The sequence below is a fragment of the Mytilus edulis genome, chromosome 3, assembly GCF_963676685.1.
Source record: "Mytilus edulis chromosome 3, xbMytEdul2.2, whole genome shotgun sequence".
NCBI classification, from domain to species: Eukaryota; Metazoa; Mollusca; class Bivalvia; order Mytilida; family Mytilidae; genus Mytilus; species Mytilus edulis.
Window position 1 is genome coordinate 82,977,084 of NC_092346.1, and position 23,268 is coordinate 83,000,351.

The 23,268-nt window shown below is 31.8% G+C and overlaps 1 protein-coding gene across 1 annotated transcript in view; it reads right to left on the reverse strand.

Moving 5' to 3' along the window:
- Window positions 1–9,877: 9,877 nt before the first annotated feature.
- Window positions 9,878–23,268, reverse strand: part of LOC139514539 (uncharacterized) — a 29,158-nt gene continuing 15,767 nt past the window's right edge. The window contains exons 3-9 of the mRNA XM_071303906.1: window positions 16,739–17,483; window positions 16,141–16,161; window positions 13,814–13,926; window positions 13,027–13,094; window positions 12,184–12,668; window positions 11,001–11,324; window positions 9,878–10,321 (exon numbers count right to left, since the gene is read on the reverse strand). Coding sequence (XP_071160007.1) covers window positions 9,942–10,321; window positions 11,001–11,324; window positions 12,184–12,668; window positions 13,027–13,094; window positions 13,814–13,926; window positions 16,141–16,161; window positions 16,739–17,483 — 2,136 coding nt within the window. The 3' untranslated portion in view covers window positions 9,878–9,941. The remainder of the gene's footprint in view (window positions 10,322–11,000; window positions 11,325–12,183; window positions 12,669–13,026; window positions 13,095–13,813; window positions 13,927–16,140; window positions 16,162–16,738; window positions 17,484–23,268) is intronic.

Sequence of the window (23,268 nt, forward strand, 5' to 3'; positions counted from 1 at the left end):
GGAGTTCAACAAAACACGACTTAATTGGAGCCGTTAATATATCAGGTTTGTATTATGAGAATAAAAGGTTTGTCAGATTTTTACAAAACATTACCAAGTTAATTTGAAAGGAAGAAAATTACCCATATCATTTAAAATTTTGGCATATTTAAAAGATTTTATTGATTCCAAGTAATGAGTAGTGTTGTAAAAATTAATATTTTTTATATTTTACTTTTGTTACGACTGCAAAGCTACTGGTTCATCTTCATGAACTTAATTATAAACAATTTAAAAACCTGCAACCTGAATACGGTTTTAATATTGAGATAAATTAAAGGCTGCTTTTAACAGGTTTTATTTCATCATATGTACTGTGCCTGACATCGAACGTACCCAGCGTACTCAAGATACGTTCTGATAGTACCAAAAGAACACGTTCAGCTTCATAAATCCTAAGGTCTGGGAAAAAATATAAACATGTATAAATTATGTTATATTTTCTGATCGGTATACTTTACTTGTACTTATAGGTAACAATTTAAAGAGTTGTACATAAAACTGCATTATTTCAAGGCCTACATTTAGTTGACTCACTATTATTGTCTGTAATTTCAATATTCACTCAACATTCCAGCTAAATATAGATAAATATATATATCACCTATTTCAAAATTGAAAGAGAAAAGTTCTCACAAATGCATTCGTGCTTTAGTTGGTTCAATTTACTGTTGAAGCGATGGTATAATTTTTTCTTTCTGCTGATTATATGTTTCTGTCAATTGATGTCATATCAAAGACTGCTGAATATTTTGGAAGGATTTCCGACGATCCAAATGGTTCACAGCAACATTTATTTTGTTATATAGTAAAGTAAAACTCTAAATAGAAGTTAAGGACATAATTGCATAGCTCTATTAGACGTGACTCTGTACTTATTTATCCCTCATTGTGTTATTGTTTAAAAAAATACAATGTTTTTTTTTCTTCATTTTTTCTTATGCGCTTTGTCTATATATGCCTTTTTGGTTTCTTTGATACACATGACGTGACTCTGAGCTTATACATCCTGTCATTGTGTTATTGTTCTATGATAATTTTGTATTCTTGCCTTTTTTTATTTTTGCTAATGTGCTTTGTCTAAATGCCTCTCTGTGTTTCTTTGATGCATATGACGTGGCTCTGTACTTATACATCCCGTCATTATGTTAATGGGCTTTGATAATTTTTGTTTTTCATTTTTGCTTATGTGTTGTTTTTTTTGTCACATATTTGTTTGTTTTTATAGTGATTAAGATTATAACACAAAGTTGACTGCTGTTCCCCTATTTTGACATTTTTACCTATTATGTCAGTTAGTTTTGTTCACACATCGTTGTCACTATGTTAGAATTTGACGCGATAGTCATACAAGTGAGAGGTTTAGCTAGCTATCAAACCAGATTTAATCAACCATTTTCTACATACAAAAATGTTTGCACTTAGTAAGGAATATGACAGTTGTTGTCCATTCGTTTGATGTGTTTGAGCTTTTGATTTTGCAATTTGATTAGGGACTTATCAAAGGTATCAGGATTATAATTCATGTAAATATCAGCACGATATCAAGATATAACACCGTGAATGCATCAGATATCGCAAACTGAATTTCATTTTTCAAATCTGCTGTCGGACACAATTTATCTATATTTTTACAGGCCCAGTAACTTCAGAGGCTTTTTAATCACATGAAACAAATGGGAGAACCAAAAATTGGACCGGTCCATGAATTTAATGCCTTCAACATCGAAGAAACTGTAGAAAAACACAATGATAGTATATTTCTCATAAATATATTGCCTCCTAGATTAAAATATTCATATTTCAACGAATCATCATGGAATGCTCTTAGACGAAAACTAACATACATGGACTTTAAATTTGGCAAACTTGACTGTGATTTTGAAAAAAGGTAACGTCGAAACATTTGTTACAATTTACTTTTTTCAGATTTGCAGTGACCTTTTTATTGCTAACAGAGAAGGGATTTTTCTCTACACTATTCTAAGCATGTGTGAAAATGGACGGATTTCAAATTTGTTTTGGACCTTGGTAATGTTTAGATGTGCCGTGTTTCCGGCAGGCCTTCTAGAAAGCCATTTGCTGACTCCCTTGGTTGTAAGAGTGCTAACATTGCAGTTTTCTATATGAATTACATTTCAAATGACTATTATTCCTGAAAAAATATGATTGATTTGCACTACTTTTAGAAAACGTCCGAGACATTATTAATATAATCTTGAATTTTTTTTTTTTATGTATTCACTATTCAGTGTCTTAATACTAGTGTGGTTATACTTTGCTTTTCGATTTAAAAACAGTTGTCTATATTGTTCTGAGACACAAAAGATTTGTGATCGGGGTTAACGGGTTACTTTGCTCAAGTAAATATATTCAATGTTTTTCAAGCATTAATATACATACAAAACAAAACAGCCAGTTCATAAACAACGTTTGCTGTGAAGATTTCAAAAATTTATTAGAGATTAAATTTTCATTCTGATATTTCAGTTACCGATTAAATTACATGGATATTAGATTGAGATACTTGTTCATCGCCACGACACTTTTATGTTGTTCTTAACATTGCAGTATTGAAACATAAATATATTTTTTTCTCATGAGACATATAATTAAAACAACCATCTAACTCACAAGGCTTCGCGTTGAAAGCCGCACTTTTACTCTAATGGTTTACTTTTATTATAAACTGTTACTTGGATGGAGAGGTGTCTCATTGGCACTCATACCACATCTTCCTATATCTATTCTTATTCACATATGATATTTAAAATGTTTTTTGTTAAATCTGCATGTATTCTATCAAAATATGTTTTTCATTTTCAATTACATTATTTTTTTTTCTTCAATTCAAAAAATCCCTTTCATTTACATGCAGACCATCATTTCTGACATCCGAATGGGAGCAACATCATCTCTTAATTTAACATAAGCACTACTTTATTTTCCTGGCATTACACAAACGTTTCTGCAAAATGACGTGATTTAGAAAATAACAAACAAATAAAAGCGAAAGATACCAAAGGGATATTCAAAATCATAATTCGTAATTAAACCGACAATGTCATGGCCAAAAATGATAAAAAAAAAACGACGAAACTACAGTTACCTGCAAGCTTGCAACTTTTTCTTTTATCCTTTTCTATTTTAAGCATTCATGGATTTCTTGATGAACTTAAATTCAGAAGAGCTGATCGGGCACATTTAAGAAGTCGACATACATTTTCGGTCATGTATTTGCAGATCTTTTCTTGATGATCGAATTTGGTGTTTACAATTTTTTATTGTCTACTAAAGCTTTTGTCAAATATGCAAACGCTGGTTAAAAATTTCATTAAAAGACATTAACTCTTATAAGGAGTTTACTTATGATTCCTACTTCTAAATTTGTAGATCATGTGTTGATATTTTTTGTTGTTTACAGTTGTTTTCTTTATCTATTATATAATTGGCAAAAATTCAAAAAAATAATCAAAATCATCATTTAGTAGCAATAACTCCCATACGGATTTGACTATCGATTTCAATTAGTTGAAGATACTATTAATAAGCAAACTTAAAAGATATAAATAAGTCGTCTCTTGATGCAGTTACTTATAATAGTAGCTGTTTGACAGATTTTTGGTGTAAATATAGCCAGTAGGCAAGTCTCTGCAAACATTTCTGCTCTATCAGATTTAATCTATCTATAGCGATTCTCAAGATAATAGAAATACTTGAATCTTATCCCTATGTTCCATTTTAAGCCGTCGGTGACGTTGGTTGCTGGGTAAAATTACTGGACACATTTAAAAAAAAAATTCATTCATGATTATGTACGAGTTTAGTTCTAATTCGCCATTCGAAAAAAAATTATAAAAGGTTTTGGTCAGGTGGGCTACGAAAAGCTCAACGAATTATTTCATATTTCATTCAGTTGTTTTATATGATTTTTTTCAGCATTTGCCTGAAAAGGAAATGGAATATTTCAACGCTTTATCTGTATACTCCAGGAAAAGAAAACGTAGCAGAATATTATATAAGAGATGACTACAGTATTCATCGTATATTTACAAGTATTCAAACAGAAATAAATTATAGAATTACACTAATTTCATCATGGGACACATTTACGTCATCAAAATGGGCCTTTTATCGTGGCTCTCGGGATAAAAGTTCAGTGAGAATGATTCTTTTTACAAATATGACGGTGCCACCAATGTTTTTGTCCTCATTAAGCGTTAAATATCGTGATAAAGTCAATTTTGGAATGGTCAACATGGCGTCCAATACAGGTAGGAGAATCTTGAGAAAGTTGAAACAGAAATATTGGCCATTGTGCTTAGTTGTAACAAAACAAGGCATCTTAACCTACGGAAAATTACCAGGAGAATATTTTACATATCGTGAAGTAGACTTTTTTCTTTCGACTGTACTACATGATTTTCGGCCGACAGAAAAATGGTATCACAAATTATCATTTTTTCTAGATCGGATAATGATAGAACTACTCATAGTTCGATTCGTAGCCAGATATATGTTCATGAACCGGATAATGAACGAGGAATGAAATCAAGGCCATCAGCAGGATGGAAACGATGTCGATAACAATTGATTTATTGAAGGAGAATTTACGCGCCATATAAACAGAACATGATAGATTCCTGAATTACAAAATACGCATTAATCAGATTTGCAAGTGATCCGTTTTAAGGGAACGATTTCACCTATTACAGAAGAAAAAGCAATAAAAGAATAATAAAACAAAAATCGGGAAAATTTCCCGAAATTTTCATTGTACTCAAAATCGCTTTTTTTACTTTTTTTAATTCCCGCATCTGCTCAGAAATTAAAATTCTTCTTCTTTTTTCCGGTCTCATTTTCATGAGACTTTGAGTAAAATATATTTATCAGTCTAGTAAAATATAGGAAGGAACTCAATACCACTTTCGTTTTTAATCATTCATCAGTGATATGAAAAAACGTTACCTGATGATATCGGTTCTTTGTATATATTGAGTATGACGTCATAACTTAAAAACTGAAATAACGTCACAAATCAAATCTCCAACAACAGAACCAAAATCGGGAACGTCACGGTATTTCCGTTCCTTTTTTAACAGATTTTAAAATTTAAATATGTTTAAATTAAAAAAAAAATCATCCCTCTTCACAGGTAATGCTTGCCTCATATTAATTTAACAGAGAGAGAGAGAGAGAGACAGAGAGAGAGACAGAGAGACAAGAAGATGATTTTATTAATGATTATACTGGACTGGTAAGCTGGTAATAAATGGAAGCAAGACAATCTTCACAAAGATAGAATGAACATAAAATACAGGAAATACTTAAGTTCAAAATTGAAAAAAAACAAGCCGTCATTGCAACAGGCGGAAAAGTTTATATATCAATCCGAAAATATCTTCCTATATCCACCCATAAAGTCAAATAAATTTAGTTGTAAAAAAAAACACATCAATGTGTCTTTGTAATGTGAGGCAGGCATTTCCTGTGAAAGGGGACGAAGTCCGTATGATATTTTTTTTTTAATTCAAACATGTTAAAAAAAGAAACTGTAACGTTTTCGATTTTTATTCTGCTGTTAGGGATTTTATTTGTGACGTTATTTAAGTTATGACGTCATTATCAATGTAAATAAAGAAAAGCTGTCATCAGGTAATTTTTTTTCATATCAAACGATAATTGGTATTGAGTTCCTACCTATATTTTACTAGACTGATAAATATATATTTTGTTCAAATTCTCATGCAAACAAGACCGGAAAAAGGAAGAACATTACTGCGCAGATGCGGGGATTTTAAAAGTCTGGAAAAAAAGCTACGATTTTTTGTTCATTAAATTTTCCGGATTTTTTATATTTTTTTTAATTTTCTACAGAAATTGGGGACTTCCCATAATATAAGGCAGGCTTTACCTGTGAAAGGGGACGAAGTCTGTATGATTTTTTTTTTAAATTCAAACATATTCAAACCTCAAAATCTGTTTAAAAAAAAGAAACGGAAATACCGTGACGTTTCCGATTTTGGCTCTGTTGTTAGGGATTTAAATTGTGACATTATTAAAGTAATGACGTCATTATACTCAATGTAAACAGAAAAAACGACATCCTCAATTACTGTTTTTTCCGATATCAAAGAATTATTAAAAATGAAATTGGTATTGTGTTTCTTTCTATATTTTCATTTAATAAACTGATAAATATACATTTTTCTCAAAGTCTCACGACAACGAGACCGGAAAAAGGAAGAAGAATTTTGATTTCTGCGCAAATGCGGGAATTTAAAAAGTACAATGAAAATTTCGAGAAATTATCCCGATTTTTTTTTTATTGATTTTTCTACTGTAACAATTTAATGTAAATGAAGTATAAAATTTAAATCGGTGCGTTAATTTTCTTAGAACAATGATAACCTTTTATTATCCTGTGCATGTGAGTAAAAATGTGAGCGAGTGATTTGATGAGTGTGTAGTCAGATTACATTCTATGGCCTGTACATATTGTCTTGTCTTGTGTTAAACAAGTTTGTAAACTAAAAAAATCTTTGTTAATTGTGAATAATTTAATTTTGAATGTAACGCGTCTTCTGGTTGGCTGACGTTATTTTGTTATTAGCCCATAGACATAATTTAGTCATGTGACCGCGACGTCATCAACGTTTTTTCATGGTTTTCTACAGTTTAAAATGGAATTTAGAATTAAATTATAAGAAATGACTGTAATATTTTTTCTGTCTATTCGAAATAACATAAAAAATGTGGTTCACACTGTTAAATAACCCGCTGCGCACGTTATTCGGTGTGCACCAAATTTTTTATGTTATTTCTTCATAGACAGAAAAAATATTACAGTCATTCCTTAAATGTGTGCATATATATGTTGAAGAGACCAACAGGTAGCCCCTGGCTGTTGGCAATCCTCTGTTAAAAATAAAGAATTAAATTGACCTTTTATCATGTTACGATTGCATAGAACCTTAATTTGGGAGTACAAAAAAAAACAATGCAAATTGAAACCCTAATTCCGTTATTAGGAGCATGCGGACAGCGATAAAATTATGGTTTATCCCTTAAGCCAGTAGACAAGATTCCTCGATATTATATCATGTATCAATCTATCAATTTACTGTTTTGTTGGGTTTTGAACTGTAAACTGTGATTCATAATTCAAAGACATAAATTGGAATAGTTAGTACCCATTAGCCTGGAACCAACCACAAGACAGTAGTCTTTATCTTCAAACACGCAAAAAGATATCTTAAACCGTTTTTCGTGCTTGGAAAAATAATTTGTATACATAAAAAAAAAAATTGTAACGATACAAGAAATATAAATGCAGGTTTATCAAAATGTCATTTTTTAAAGGAAAAGTTTTTGTATGATATTATGTGGTACTTACAAGCCTGATATTTATCTGGATACATTAGCCAAGATATTTGTTATATTTCACCAGCATATGACAGTACTCAGGATAGAAATAGTATACTGACGGACTTTAAAAACGCAACGATAAATTATTTTTTTATTCATATTTTCAAGTAATCATTTTTTAAATCTCTTAACATAAATTTCATTTATTACTTTATGGTCTAACAAAGTTTGAATCAATATCATCATGGATAATGTCCAAATCATGTGGATTACACCGAAACCCTGGTTTTCACATAATCAATTTATGTATCACCGTCGAAGGCAATAACTACCTGTATCCAACGCCTACATCATTGACAGAAGGGTCAACTAGCGTATTTTGCCAGAGTTCTGTTTTGCACCTTCCGATTAGGGCTCTTTCCCACCCATTACAGCGTCTTTTGGCAATAATTTGGTTTAAAATTTAGAGCTAAAATGTTTTTCTGCCATCGATTCTTTGGCATTTCTGTATATAGGAACATGGCATTCGACGAGTTGACGTTGTGGCAGTAAACATAGCTCGCAAATGGCGTTGTGTGGTCAAAAGAGTAGGTTCGATAAGGCCCAACCAACAGTGGTCCCATTTTTCAACTTAAGTTCCAAAATTAGCTAATACAATGAATAAATAGGTATAAGCCTTTTGTTCAAACGTTTCTGCGCTTTATTCATGACGTCACAAATTGTACTAATTTTTTATGTAAAAGCAATGAAAATTGGTAAATTTCCATTGATTATTGAACAGGAAAACTTATAGCGCATTTATCGACAAAAAAGGTCTTTAATAATGTTTGTAATGACTTTTACATGTCTTACTTAGATATTTAGTTTGTCAAACGCCTGCGAGCTATGTTTCCTGGTCCTAAATTTGGCTTAAATCCGGGAGATTTTGTCAATTTTGTCAATGGTAAGCATGTTTAGTAGTTATTTGAGGAGGACTCATGATTGGGTAAAAAAGTAAGCTTTTTTAATGTCTGTCAGTATATGATACTCCAGAATTGATGACACAGTGCTAGAAACAAATTTATTTTAAAGATGATCCATTTTACGTTTTACATCTCGGAAAATGAAATATAGTTTTGTTCTAAATACTGTAAAAGATGAAGGAATTGTTTAACTATGAAGCATTCAAAACTAGTATTTCCCATTAAATGAAAATTTGAATGGACGTCAAGTTGATTATGTATTCCTTATTCGTTACTTAGTCCTTATTCCTTATTCGTTTTTTGATTTATTTCATTACAACTGTAGTTATTATGACCTTTGCATCACGGCTATACTTTGCTTGAATAAAACTTTGAGATTTCTGTATCTAGAATTAATGTCCATTTTGTCTAGCTAGTAAATATTCTTAATGAAATTAACAATGGTACCTTATTTACAAGTGCTATTCCACAGACATGCCGAATTAAATGTTGTTTGTGAATATATGCCGATTCTATGAGGTATTCATGATGTAGATGTTAAAGTGAAAGTTTACAGAATGCAGATTAACACCATGTGCATGTGAATGAGGTATTAATCTTTTATTGTAAAGCGTGTTGTCAGCACTGGAAAGATTTTAACCTATTCTTACATTGGGCCTATAAAAGGTGCGTCTAAGGAATTGTATATTTAAATACACAATTTTTTGCTTAATGAAAAAAAATGATGATCTTACAATCATGCGCTAAATTTAAGACGAATGACATACCTATAATATATCCTCTAAATTATTCACAGTTAGCTTGTGAACCAACTTTAAAGAGAATTTCCTATATCTGCTATCAACACTAAGTTATTATAATGAGAAACGGTGACCTACAGTTGTTATTTTCTGTGTCATTTATTGGTCTTTTGAGGAGAGTCGTCTTATTGGCAATCTTAACTGATACATATTTACACCACTGGGTCGATGCCACTGCTGGTGGAAGTTTCGTCCCCGAGGGTATCATCAGCCCAGTAGTCAACATTTCGGTGTTGACATGAATATCAAGAATGTGGTAATTTTTTTATAAATTTCCCGTTTACAAAACTTTGAATTTTTCGAAAAACTAAGGATTTTCTTAACCCAGGCATAGATTACCTTCCGTATTTGGCACAACTTTTTGGAATTTTTGATCCTCATTGCTCTTCAATTTTTTACTTGTTTGGCTTTATAAATATTTTGATATGAGCATCACTGATGAGTCTTATGTAGACGAAACGCGCGTCTGGCGTACTAAATTATAATCCCGGTACCTTTGATAACTATACCATATCTTCTTTTTCATATTAAGATTTGATAAAAGGCTACTACTGATTATGATTTAAACTTTCGATAAATAAATTCATTTGGTTTTAAACGCAAATCCATAGATTTACCGTTGACAGAATTTGATTCTAGTTCTAAGAGTTTAGGATACATTTACTCAAATTTTGAATAATCATTCGATATATAATGAAAGGCAGCAAGTAAACAAATAACAATTTATTATACAAATAATAACTATAAATAATATGTATAACATAACAGACATTTATCTTTTCTTTGTGGCTTCCGAACATGCAGCATTTGCTGTGTGGAACACACAACTATTTACTGAAGGATCCCAAACTAGTCCGGGTGAGCACTGTTGAATAACTTCCCTGCCGGACTGACATTGAATATAAAGTGAACAATTAAATGGATGAGAAAAATAACCATTGTTTTTACCTAAACACGGTAATATATCAGGACAAATAAGTTCGCTTCTTGGAAAAATACATGACGATGTTTCTGGGTCGTATACCAGATTTTTAGCACATGTCAAAACAACACCTGAATTTCCCGAAATGCATTGTATGAATTTTGAACAGTCTTCTGGATGCGCATGTAATGTTCCTTCGTCAGCTTTGACACATGGCTCTTTTTCGTAATCTGGAAAGATATAATAAAAATAATGTTATCATGACTTTAATATTATAGAACTCATGTAGAACTATGCATGAGAAGAAGTTGTATCAGATGGTTTTTCTTTTTCATAAAACAAGAAATGGGAAAATGGGAAAATTGATGTAATCTTTTTGTCGTAAGGTTGAGTAACTGTAAATTGGTAGTTGTTCGTTAAGGTATGAATTAGACCTTACTGTGTCTGTGTTATTATTTGTTGTGAATTCAATGGTTTACTTTTAAAAATTGTAACTTGGATGGAAAGTTGTCTCATTGGCACTCACACCACATCTTCCTTTATCTATACTCTATGAGATATTTCTGGTTTAGATGTTAATTTGTTAGTCAAAAGAATGCAGACTAACATCATTTTTGACTTATTGTAAATGGTTTTGGGAGCTATTGTTATCAGCGGAAATATTTATACCTATTCTTATAATAAGATCTCTAAAAGCTGACACGAATCAATGCTTTTCAATATCAAGTTGAATGGTAACCGAACTATTAATTTTCAATGGGTAAAAATTTAAAAATACCTATTAATGGAACATGACTTTAAAGGATAAGGCTAGTTCTTTTCATATAACAGTATATAATAAGTGTTTTGCTAAAAGGGTTAAAACATTCTGTCACGAAACTATAAACTAACTTGATTACGTATTCTTACCTGGTCTTGCAGGATAAATAGGTCGTGTGAGTCGTTTAGTGTGGATCTTTGGTGAGGATGCTGTCGTTGTCGAGTTTATTGAAGGGGTATTTGTTGTCGTCTCTGGTTCTTGACCAGGTGGTCTTGGAGGTGCTAGAGCTGGATCCGGACACACTACACCAGGTCTGTGTGGTACACATACATTAGAATTGACATCAAAGACTGTATCGCCAGCACACGACCGCACCAGTGATACACTATGTTCACATTGAAAATATTTGTTACAATCTGTCGGATACGGATAGAAATTCCCGCCACTCATATAACATGGTTCCCACGCAAACACTGTTGAAAAGAAAAAAACAACATTGATAGCTGATTATAATTAATTGGTCTTCCTTATGCTGTTATTTCTTTTAAAAAGATACCTTGCGTATTGTCTATAACTCATCAAACAAAATCAGAATTCAAGTTTTGTCAATCTAATTAAAACCCGATCTCTCATCGCTCCTGTTTCTGATATGTCGCGTGGGAATTCACGCGCGACATATCAGAAACAGGAGCGATGAGAGATCGGTTTTTAATTAGATTGAAGTTTTGTACGTAAGACGCGAATTTCGTCTATAAAAGACTCAGCAATGAAGCTAGAATTAAACAAGTTGAATAAAATGAAAACAAAAAGTAATTAGATCAAAAGCATTAAGGACCAAAATTCAGAAGGTTTTGCAAAATACACCTTACGTAATCTATTCCTGTGGTAGAAGGTCCTTACATAGTCATTAAGAAAACTTCCAAGTTTCACAGTACAGGGTAGCTTTGAAATAAAGTAAAATAATGTTACCAAGTATTGCTATGAACAAATTATAATGAATGATTATATCATCGCAATCATTATGGATGTGTTTCATTGGATAACATGATGTGACTCTTCGTGATTTTATATCTCGACGAATGACGGATCGATTAAGAACAAAACTCTTCGACAAACGGTGTGCTTAGCAATTATTTATGCAGTTGATCCATGGCATAGTAAAACAGCAGAACTATGAACTGCTGGTCCTAAATAATTACATAATGAATTACTTAATTAGACAACCTGTCAAAATCGCCATGCAAAGCATAATTTACCCCTGTTCACATCGTTAATCATACAACTGTGCCTCATTTCTTACTATGATATCTTATTTTCTAATAAGTTACTTACATATATCGTCTTCACTCCACCCAGCATCCCATCCGGAAGTTGTTTTTACAACAGTTACTGGTGTTGTAACAGTAGTTTTTAAAACTTTCGTTGTTGTTTCTTTTGTTGTTGTTGCTGTTAATATCGATGACGTTTCAGTTGTCTTTAGTGTCGTTGTTGGTAAAGTCGTTTTTAACTTTGTTGTTGCTTTCGTTGTTTCTGTTGTTGTTTTCATTTTAGTTGTTGGTTTCTTCGTCGTCGTTGTCGTCGTCGTTGTTGTACTTGTTGTCGTTGTAATAATTTTATTGAAATTCACCGGCGTCCTTTCATGTTCTATTTTAATTTTAGCATTTTCAAGTTCAATTTCAAATTTATCAACAAGTGCTACGTTTGCATTCTCGCCATTGTCTTGTACTTTAGGAGCCGAAGTTTCTATAACTGATATTATATCTTTCTTTGAAGCAGCGTTTTCGATGAAAAATAATGTAAAATTTATGCGCTCATTCCTGAAAGAGATAATAAAATTTTAAATCAAACCAAAACTATATGACATTTTGCGTAATTGTTTTTGAATGTGGGGAAACAAATAAGAGGATTTTTTTTAACATATTGACTCAGAAATTGATAAAACGCAGAAAAATGTGTTCCTGCAAGACATAAAATTATTCGACCAATCGTATGTTAAAGCAAAAGATAAGTAAAGGAAATGGGTGTAGAAGTCAATAAGCGACCAAACAAAACTCAACAGAATAAATAATCAAAATAAACCTAGATTTCAACATACAGCATATTTTTCTATAACAAAGTGACTGAAATAACATATATTTACAAAAGTGCCAGAACTTCAATTGAATTTATGCTTACTTTATAGAAACCAGCTCACATCCTCTGTATGTTTTCTGAAAATGACTGTTTCTGTAGTAATCATCCATCTGTAAATAGAAAAAAACAACATCAAAAGTAATCTATCTGTGGATCCTTATGATATACTCTTCTTTCCAGTTGTAGATATGCTAGTATAAAAATACGTTCAAGCACAGCAGATTGATAAGCAAAGCTGCAGAGATAAGTTTTGTTATCACAATATTTGTAAGCAGAACACTTTATCAAATAAAATATCAAATAAAATACATGTATTGTTTTACTATCAAGTGATTGTCTGATGAGTATACATTATTAACGAATACTGTGACAGTATTATCAAGGGACGATGTTTCTAATTTTCTCTTTTCTCATTGCCTTGATCGTGACAGCATCAAGTGTGACTTATCATACGATTTTTATTGTCGATAATCAACAAAATTGGTGTCCTAAGTGGAACATGGACTGATTACCTTTCTAAAACAACCGAGTTAAATATTCGGATTTTACAGGTATTCGTGTTACTCCATTGTGTTCCTATGCAGTGCTTAAAATGTGTACTGTTGTTTACTTTGTGTCGTTTGTCGTGTTGTTTGTTTTTCTAGGTTTTTTTTATGGGTTATGAACTATCATGGTTTATGTTGCTACCTTTATATTTTCTCCCTATGTTACTGGCAAACGTTTAAATATCCATTGCACAGAAATATTCGTGCTGTTGTTTGTTTATTTCAGAAATGTTGAAAATATTAATAATAATAACCATATGTTTCCAAAATCTAGTTTTTTTTACCTGTTGACAGTAAGCTAAAGCCAGTGATTTGAAGTCCGATGGTGTAAGCTCGTCCAGGCTTTTACCAAGTCTGTTATTCTTAATTTTCATGTTTAGACTGGCTCGTAACATTTCTGAAAATAAAAAAAAGTATAGATAACGTCTTTATATCTTCTATGCTATATCAGATTTAGGATAATTTACTGCAAAGCACCCAGTAACTTTAATCAATGAACTAAAATTCTATAATTAATATAAATAAATGATTATAGCTCCTTAATTATGAATACGCACAAGATGTGATATTAGAGAGTGTTTTCTTTTGTTTGTGAGTCGGATTTGTTTTCGCTCAATCGGTTTTTGACTATTGAATACCGGTATATTACTGTAGCCTATATCTATTAAGTGAATTATAATTTAAAAAAAAACGTTCAACCGAACAGTCAAGTAGTCGTTTTAATTCTTACTATGTCTATTGGAGTTGGACGCTCATTGTTAATTCAGTTACATATTATTTATGAATTGAAAATAAAATGATAGCAGTGTTGAAGCTCTGGCGAAGGCAAAGTGATCTGGGGCTTTCAACAGCGGATCCGAGTTTATCATACAAACAAAGGTCCGTTTCATTCGTCACCAGATATATGAAGCCAAGTGTGTGCTATGTGACTTTAAATACTACTTTACATAAACATCAATAGATATAGTTATCATAAAATAGTGTTCAAGTGTTATATCGTCAGGAACCATTTACAAGTGTTTGAAGTGTTTTAAAAGCGTTAAAAGCAGGTGCGCTGAGTTTATGTTTTGAGAAAGAACAACCGATGATTATTCCGCTGTCACTTTCTTATATATGCAAAACACGTATGAACAACACCCATCCAACATCAAAATGATATGACACTAAAGACATGATAAAGTTAATTATAACTGGAAATTCATGAGCAAGGTCAGAAAATTAAAATAATTAATTTCAACAACTGTAATGTAATTTATATTATAATTAAGTTTGTACAGTCACGGAATTTTAAAATACCAAGTACTATTTAAAGAAAAATAAGGAGATGTGGTATTATGTATACCATTCAAACGTGGAGGCAAATTGAATTGGTCAAGTTATTTCCTGTAGGTCATTAGAACATGTGTGTAGTTTGTTTTTATTGAATGAAAAATTCCAATCATTGATATATACTCATTAGTCCTGTTTATAGTTAAAAAAAAAAAGGGCCCACATTTTACCATGAACATCCAAATAATAAGTTAAGGAACTGTGTACAAAGCTTGCGAAACGAAATATCGCCGCCTTCTATTCATGTTATGACAAGGTATTGCAAACAATATCATCTTTGAAGTATTACCTGTTTCCCCCTGTATATACTATATTTTAATAATAGCAATATCCATATGAGAGCTACTCATATACATGGCTGAATCTAAATATGTAGTCTATTAAGCATTGTTCTTAAAGACGCGACTTCGTCAATTTGAAACATGTGGAAGACCTTGACCTCGCAGAAAGACATTCCAATGTTATTTTTAGTACACCCTCTGGGTGAGGGCAACAACAGTATAAAGTGCATGTATCATTAATATCCTTCATGGGATGGCATTCAGAATTTCTGAGGCCGACACGATTTGCACAAGCAAACTGACAGGAAGGTATAAAGACGAAAGGGGATTCCTGCACACCCATACGGAAATGACTTTACAGAAAGTTAAATACCACAAAATCATACAACAATATTTAAAAACGAAAATTTCTATAAGTAGATAACAATATGAATCATAATCAGTCGTTTTGTCTTCCGCCCTTATTAGTATGCCATCCAATTAGGTTTGACGGCCATTTTGGTAGAAGGACTCTCAGTTACACCCATATTTGATATTGGCACAACTTTTTGTTCTAACTGCTCTTCAACTTTGTTAATAATGTTGCCGTCCTATTGTCTTGAGCGCCACTAATGAGCCTTATGTATATAATATAAAAGATCGTCTGGCGTACTAAATTATACAGACTAAAACTATTTCATGAGTTAATCTTTAACAAAAACTGTAGCTCCAATGGAATATGCGTTTTGGAATTTGTATGCGACTTTCGTACAATTGAGAGCTTTGAATAGCTATAAAACCAGGTTAAATCCATCATTTTATACACAAGGAAATGCCTGTTCCAAGTCAAGACAGTCGTTTTTCATTCGTTTGATGTGTCTGATGTGTCTGAGCTTTTGATTTTGTCGTTTTATAAACTTTCCATTTAAATTTCGTTGAGAGTTCGGTATTTAAAAAAAAAGAAAGAAGTGTTATGGCTTTATAAGAACTGAAATTTATATTCATCATCAAAGTATACATACCTATTTCAGTATCTTGGTTCTCTGAAGAAGAAAAAAACAGCATTTGAATAGTTAAAAATACAACAATTCCCGCTTCTTTCATTTGATGATATTTGATTGCATTTTCGAAATTTTAATAGATATATAAAGCTGAATAGCAATAACGCGCATGTATAATATAAAAATAATGAGATGTTGTATGATTGCCAGTGAGACAACTATCCACCTAAGTTCAAATGAAGAAAATGTTGGCAAGTACAAATGGCATGTATATGCAACCGTACGACCTACAACAATAAAACTCCATACTGAATAGTCGGCTAAAACAGGCATACTAAGAAGTACTGTGTCCTGTAAATAGTTATCAAAAGTACGAGGATTATAATTTAATACGCCAGACGCACGTTTCGTCTACATAAGATTCATCAGTGAAGATTATATCAATTTCTTTAATATCACATTTCAATTAAAAATTAAATGAAATTAAGTACTTATAATGTTTGTTTTTAAATTTTACTCATCAGCATCATTAAAACACAAATCAATAACTTGTCAATAAATATAAATAACGTCTTGCAAGAATTCAAGTATACAAGGTAAAATAAAAACACAAACTTACTTTTAAGCTCTACGGCAAAGTAAATAGCAGCACCTAAACTTGCAGCTAAAATGAGCAAAAGTAAAATCCCAAATATAGGACCTAAAGTTTTCTTCACTTTTCTACTAAAAGGTTCGGGGACTGGTTGAATAAAAGCGAACGGATCAAACCTTTCATCAGAAGGTCTGTCCGTTCGGAACTGAGTTGAGCTTCTTCTCGATTGTTTTGATTGTGCACTTTGATTACTTTTAACACTGATTTCACTTTGAAGGCTAGCTGTAGATCTAGCTCTTGAAGGCGGTCTTTGGGGACTATTTCTATATTGGTCTTTCCTGTGATATGGTGAGTCCCGTTTTGTTCGGTCTGTAGGACCTTTTGTTATTTTATTGTTATTTTGAACGGTTGCCTTTGAAGCTTCGCTGCCACGTCGACTTGTCGCCTGCGACTCTTTACTAACACGGCTTCGCTCGCTTCGATCATCTTCTGTAGATTCCTGTCGTGCGTGATTCGGATGATAGAGTTTATTTCGTCCTACTTTTTGTCTTGGGGATTCAAATTCAGACAGTTCACTTAAAGAGGTAGTACTGTAACCGGAAGTTTCATCAACAGCTTTTCGTCGTCTTCGTTTCTTATGTTTCTTTTGTTCGTCTGCTATGGTACATTCAGATTGAATTGTTCGAATTCGTGGAATAATTTGACTACTGGACAAATTGTCGGTGGCTCCACATTCTGCACTATATGACCGACTGTGGTGAATTGGTGTTTGCTGAAAGGAAGAAAGAAAATGGTTTATGTTTTGAAAGTTCAGTTAATATAATTATAAATTTCTGTTTCGTTTAGTCACTTGTGGAGTGTTGTCTAATTTGGCAATCATACCACATCTTCTTATTTTTATATTTCAGGATTAATTACTGTGTGGTCTTTTCTTATATTATCATTATAAAAAAGGAGATGTGGTATAACTGCCAATAAGACAACTCTTTACACGACACCAAATGACACAAAAATAACCAACTATAGGTAACCGTACGGTTCCAGACTTCAACAGTGAGCAGAATCCATGCCGTATAGTAAGATATAAAGGCTCCTGACTTTTATAGTTCATGCGATGCTTTGTGGATACTGATACATTACCATGATTGTCATTTGCCATTTGTCACATTCTTTTGGTTTAGGATACAAAATATCAATAAACTTTACATTGATTATGGACATACTTTAGTTGGAAATGCCGGGATTCTACTTTAATACAAAAATATAGTTTTCTTGCATGTGTCGCAGAGACTGAACTATGGTTGTATTTAGTTAAATTTTGTTCATGTGTTGGCACACATATTGTTTTATATATATGCCGTTCACAACTGATCGATGGAATGTCACTTTGGTATCGTAATTGTGTTTTTTTGCGTTCTATGCATATCAATAAGCATTTCCTATGTTATTGCACTTTTTTAAGGTTAGTTTTAATGTGGTAGTACTAACAAACAAAAATCGGAAGTCTTATGTTATTTCACACACATGTAATAATCATTATTGATAACTTTAACAACCTTGACTAAATAACATAAATGAAATTACTAAAAAAATTGACAAAAAGTGACAACATGAGTACTTGATATTTTATGCCTATCACTGAACACATTGGCAGTGCATTTTTTAAATTGTTTATCGAATTTATAATCTTGTAGTATATAATAATGAACAAAAATATATTTTACTTAGATTAATGGTAATGGTTGATGTGTCAATAAGTGCTTACATGTACAGGAATGTGCAACTGTATGTGTACATGTACATTGTATATGTGTTATAATTGTAGACATCATTCTTGACAGATAGAAAATGTCATAGCCTTGTTCTTCCTTTTATAGCTTTAATTATTTACAGGGGACACAAATGAATATAATTAAGTATACAAACAGTAAACAAATTATAATGGAAAACAGACTTATGGTTAATTTAAATGATACATGTTCATCAAGTGTCAACCACTCTCCACGATTATTTCACTACATAAATTATAAATAATTACATATACTTATATGGATGTATATATGTATAATATAATAAATTTTCTTTCATTTTTGTCATAATAAGTGCCACACAAATACCAGTAATATAAAAATGATATTTTAGTAACCAGTAAAATACTTTCGACTTTCCAATTGTCACGACTCCTTCATATTTTGATTTAGTTACGAATCAGCAGTTTCTTGATGTACAAATAGCTTTCATTTTAATTAAATGTACTAGAGCAAATTTAAAAATGACAACGTTCGTTATATAAAAGAATATGAACGGCATTTTTGTCTGTTATAAACATTATATATACTAGAACACACCCGTGATATCGCGGGTCTGGGACTGAATTAAAGAATATAACTATGCGTAAGCCTTATTTTAGTATTGGTATTGTCATCTGATAAAGACATGCCGATTATAAGATGCACAGTTTTCTCTGCTTTCAACATCTTATTTCTGTTTGAACCCGTCGACCTGGAACTTATCAATTATTGGTACTATTATTTATTTGGAAAACAAAATGGCCTGGAAAGGAGTATTTTTTAATCAACAGCATTGTCCTTTATGAGTTATAAATAAAGTTGAATTCTTTGATTCGCTGTTTGACGCCATTCCGGCTAACAAATTGAAAACTGTACATGCTGTACCTATACGCCTTATTTTAAGTCCAGATTTTTATTATTCGTATTGTCATCTTAGAAAGTCATACTGATTAAAATACTACAATCGGGAACAATGTGACAATGATTGAATTTAGTTGTGTCAACCCTGTGATTACGACCCGTGTATATAGCAAAATCTTAAATACAGCGTTTGGTGGTGCGCCTGTCAGATGCGGAACGTACAGATAAGTTAATAGGTAACAGGTGAATATACTATTGGTATCGGTATCGGATTCGACCCGGAACTTCTTAATTATTGGCAATATTAATTATGTGGAAAACAAAAGTGTCTGGAGTGGTGTAATTTTTAATCAACAGCATTGTACTATACTAGTTATATATAAAGTTGAATTCTTTGAATCATCGTTCTTACGTGATGACGGCTGACAAATTGGACCTCGTAATTTTAGTATTATAGATTGTGACTTCGATGGGGGTTTGTCTAATAGGTACTCATGTCCATTCTACATCTACTTATATATATTGTGACTTCGATGGGGGTTTGTCTAATTGGTACTCATGTCCATTCTACATATACTTATATATATTGTGACTTCGATGGGGGTTTATCTAATTGGTACTCATGTCCATTCTACATCTACTTATATATATTGTGACTTCGATAGGGGTTTGTCTAATTGGTACTCATGTCCATTCTACATCTACTTATATATATTGTGACTTCGATAGGGGTTTGTCTAATTGGTACTCATGTCCATTCTACATCTACTTATATATATATTGTGACTTATTGTGACTTCGATGGGGGTTTGTCTAATTGGTACTTATGTCCATTCTACATCTACTTATACATATTGTGACTTCGATGGGGGTTTATCTAATTGGTACTCATGTCCATTCTACATCTACTTATATATATTGTGACTTCGATGGGGGTTTGTCTAATTGGTACTCATGTCCATTCTACATCTACTTATATATATTGTGACTTATTGTGACTTCGATGGGGGTTTGTCTAATTGGTACTCATGTCCTTTCTACATCTACTAATATATATTGTGACTTCGATGGGGTTTGTCTAATTGACACTCATGTCCATTCTACATCTACTTATATATATTGTGACTTGGGTGGAGGTTTATCTAATTGGCACTCATGCCCATTCTACATCTACTTATATATATTGTCACATTTAAGAAAGATTTATTGATTAACATTAGAATCTACTTCTATGTGCATTTGTAATGAATAAGGTGTTTTTTTTTTTCACTAAATAGTAAACTAATGTTTACACTTATTAATAAACTAAAGTGAAGGTTTTAGTCAAATAACACAGTCTTTACCATGATTTATCGCTAATATTGACAGGTTTGATAATAGTTTTCTCACGAAATGGTAAAGATATTTGTGGTCACTCAGAAATGACACAATGGTAACGTCATACAACTGAGCTTTGGTTAAACTAGATCTTTCATGGATATCGATCAGTAGAATGAGGATACGCGATGAAGTGTAAAATAATAAGTTCCGAGACAAAGGAGTTAAAGGATAACAATAAATACACATTAATGATACAAGCACAACATAAGCAATAGTAAATTAAAGCATAGTACTACAGAATACTTGCAGTAATTGAAAGCAAGCGTTTACTAGATACTTATCCAAATGATAAATTATATCATCATGTACTCAAATGTCATTGGCTGTACGTCGAAGATTTCGTACAGTTACCTCATAAATGGGAAAAGATTTTGTGACCCCCCCCCCAAAAAAAAAAACCCATAAAAAAACACCCAAAAAACATTAACAACAACAAGGAAATGAAATTTGATGCAAAGATTCGAAAATAAACATTGAAGTTTGGTTCTGAATTGATAAATTAAATATACCAGCTTATGTTAATCCTAGAAATATATAATATTTCCAAACACTGAACAAAAACAATTTAATTATGTATAGGTACGTTATTCAAAAATCTATAAAGCTAAAAAAAAAAGCTTTGAAAGAGTTGAAAAACTATTTTTCATGTGCATGTCTTGAAATTATTATTACCATAGAAGGCCACTTTTAAAGCATTTTTTAAATCTCACTACTATGAGGGGGAAAAGGGGGGGGGGGGGCAAAGAGAAAACAGTGTAGACAACCTTTTTAATATCTATGCACTGTTGTAAACTTTTTTTTAGAAATGAAAATATTACGTTCACAGATAACTAAAACGTAATCACAAACACACACTAACAGAACCAATCATTAAAAGGAGATACCATAAACAATGTGAATTCATGATATGACAATGAAGACGGCTTTGTCTTACGATTAGTCTATGGAAAGATCTATATCTGAAAGGAGGAAATGGATAACAAACCACAACCATTAACAAAATAATTGTATTACACAGCAAATGTAGATGAAAGTACGTATCTTTCCCAAAACAAATGAAGCATTTTAATCTTTGTACGGGTTACCATTAAATTTACAACCGGAAAGTTAATTGAATTTGTGCGAATACATTACTTGTCCGTTTAGGTAGCAAATACTGTTTTTTTAAATCATGTCATAAAAATACAATAAGAGGATATTACACATAATATTTCAAATATATTTTGTAACTATATTTTTGAGGGGTTTGGTTTTATTTTTACTTCTTCGCTATGGAATTCAGATATTTGAAATCAAGTTAGAAACAGTATGAAATTTTATAGAGATGAATTAAAAGAGATTATGTGTATACGTCAATATTTTAAAAACTTATTAGTAAATGTAACCGGTAGCAGTAAAATCTTTCAGCATCTACAGGTCAATCAATTGTATCTGATTTTATGCCCTTTATGGGCACTGTAATTTGGGAAATAAAAATATTCTATATACAATGTAACTGATCTGCAATACACTTCTTTAAGATTTTCGGAAAGAATAACTTAAGTTTTTCCTTTATGTTTCTATTTTATCTTACTTGACATATTCTTGAATACTAATATATGACAAACAAATTATTAAGTGCTTTTTCTCAGACAGCCACTGTTTTAACTGCTATTGCAATCCTATGGGTAGTAATAAAAATAAATATACCTTATTGTAGACCCAAATCTATATAACACCATTACAAGTCAATGAAACCCGCATAATATTTAATCATTCTTTTAACATTAACTCGAGGCAAGGAAAATGACAGTACAAATTTTACATAGTATAATTTGAAGATTTAAAGGAAATTTTATTATTATTTTTCATTTATTATCTCATAAAACTTCTCTTATGACTAACTTCCTTGCCTATCAGATGACCTTTGGACATAAGGTGGATCTCTAAATGTGTTGCTGTAGACTAACAAATCAGATAACACAAATACGTGCTCTTAACCTAATATACATGTGGGTCATGCCCTTTGTTACAGATTAGTATGTGCGATTTGCATGATGATATTTGTAATTTTTAAGACAAATTGAATATGCTTCAAGGTAGAATGATGATGTTAATCAAGAAGATCAGATTCCAATTGGATTACATTTTGACTAATCAACACGTCTGTCATATACTTTAGGAGTAGACTTTATTTCTGTTTTTGCAAAGTCATCAGAGATCAACTCCTAAAACTTAAATTGTCCTCACCAGGTCAACAATTCGATGGCCGACTAGGTTTTCTGACTCATTCTTGAATACAGGACTACAATACGACCACTATGACTGAATAAAACCGTTGTGGTTTTTTAGGGATTGTTGTAATTCAGATAAAATAATTGGTGAGATTAAAGTCGCTTGTTTTGGAGGGACTTTCAAAATACATAGACCCCCTTAATCCTTAATTATTGAGATTTTACAATATTGCTCTCACAGATGAAGGTTAACATAGGACATTATTTGCAGATGTTTTATATAGATATGTGGTATTATTGCCAGGGAGACAAC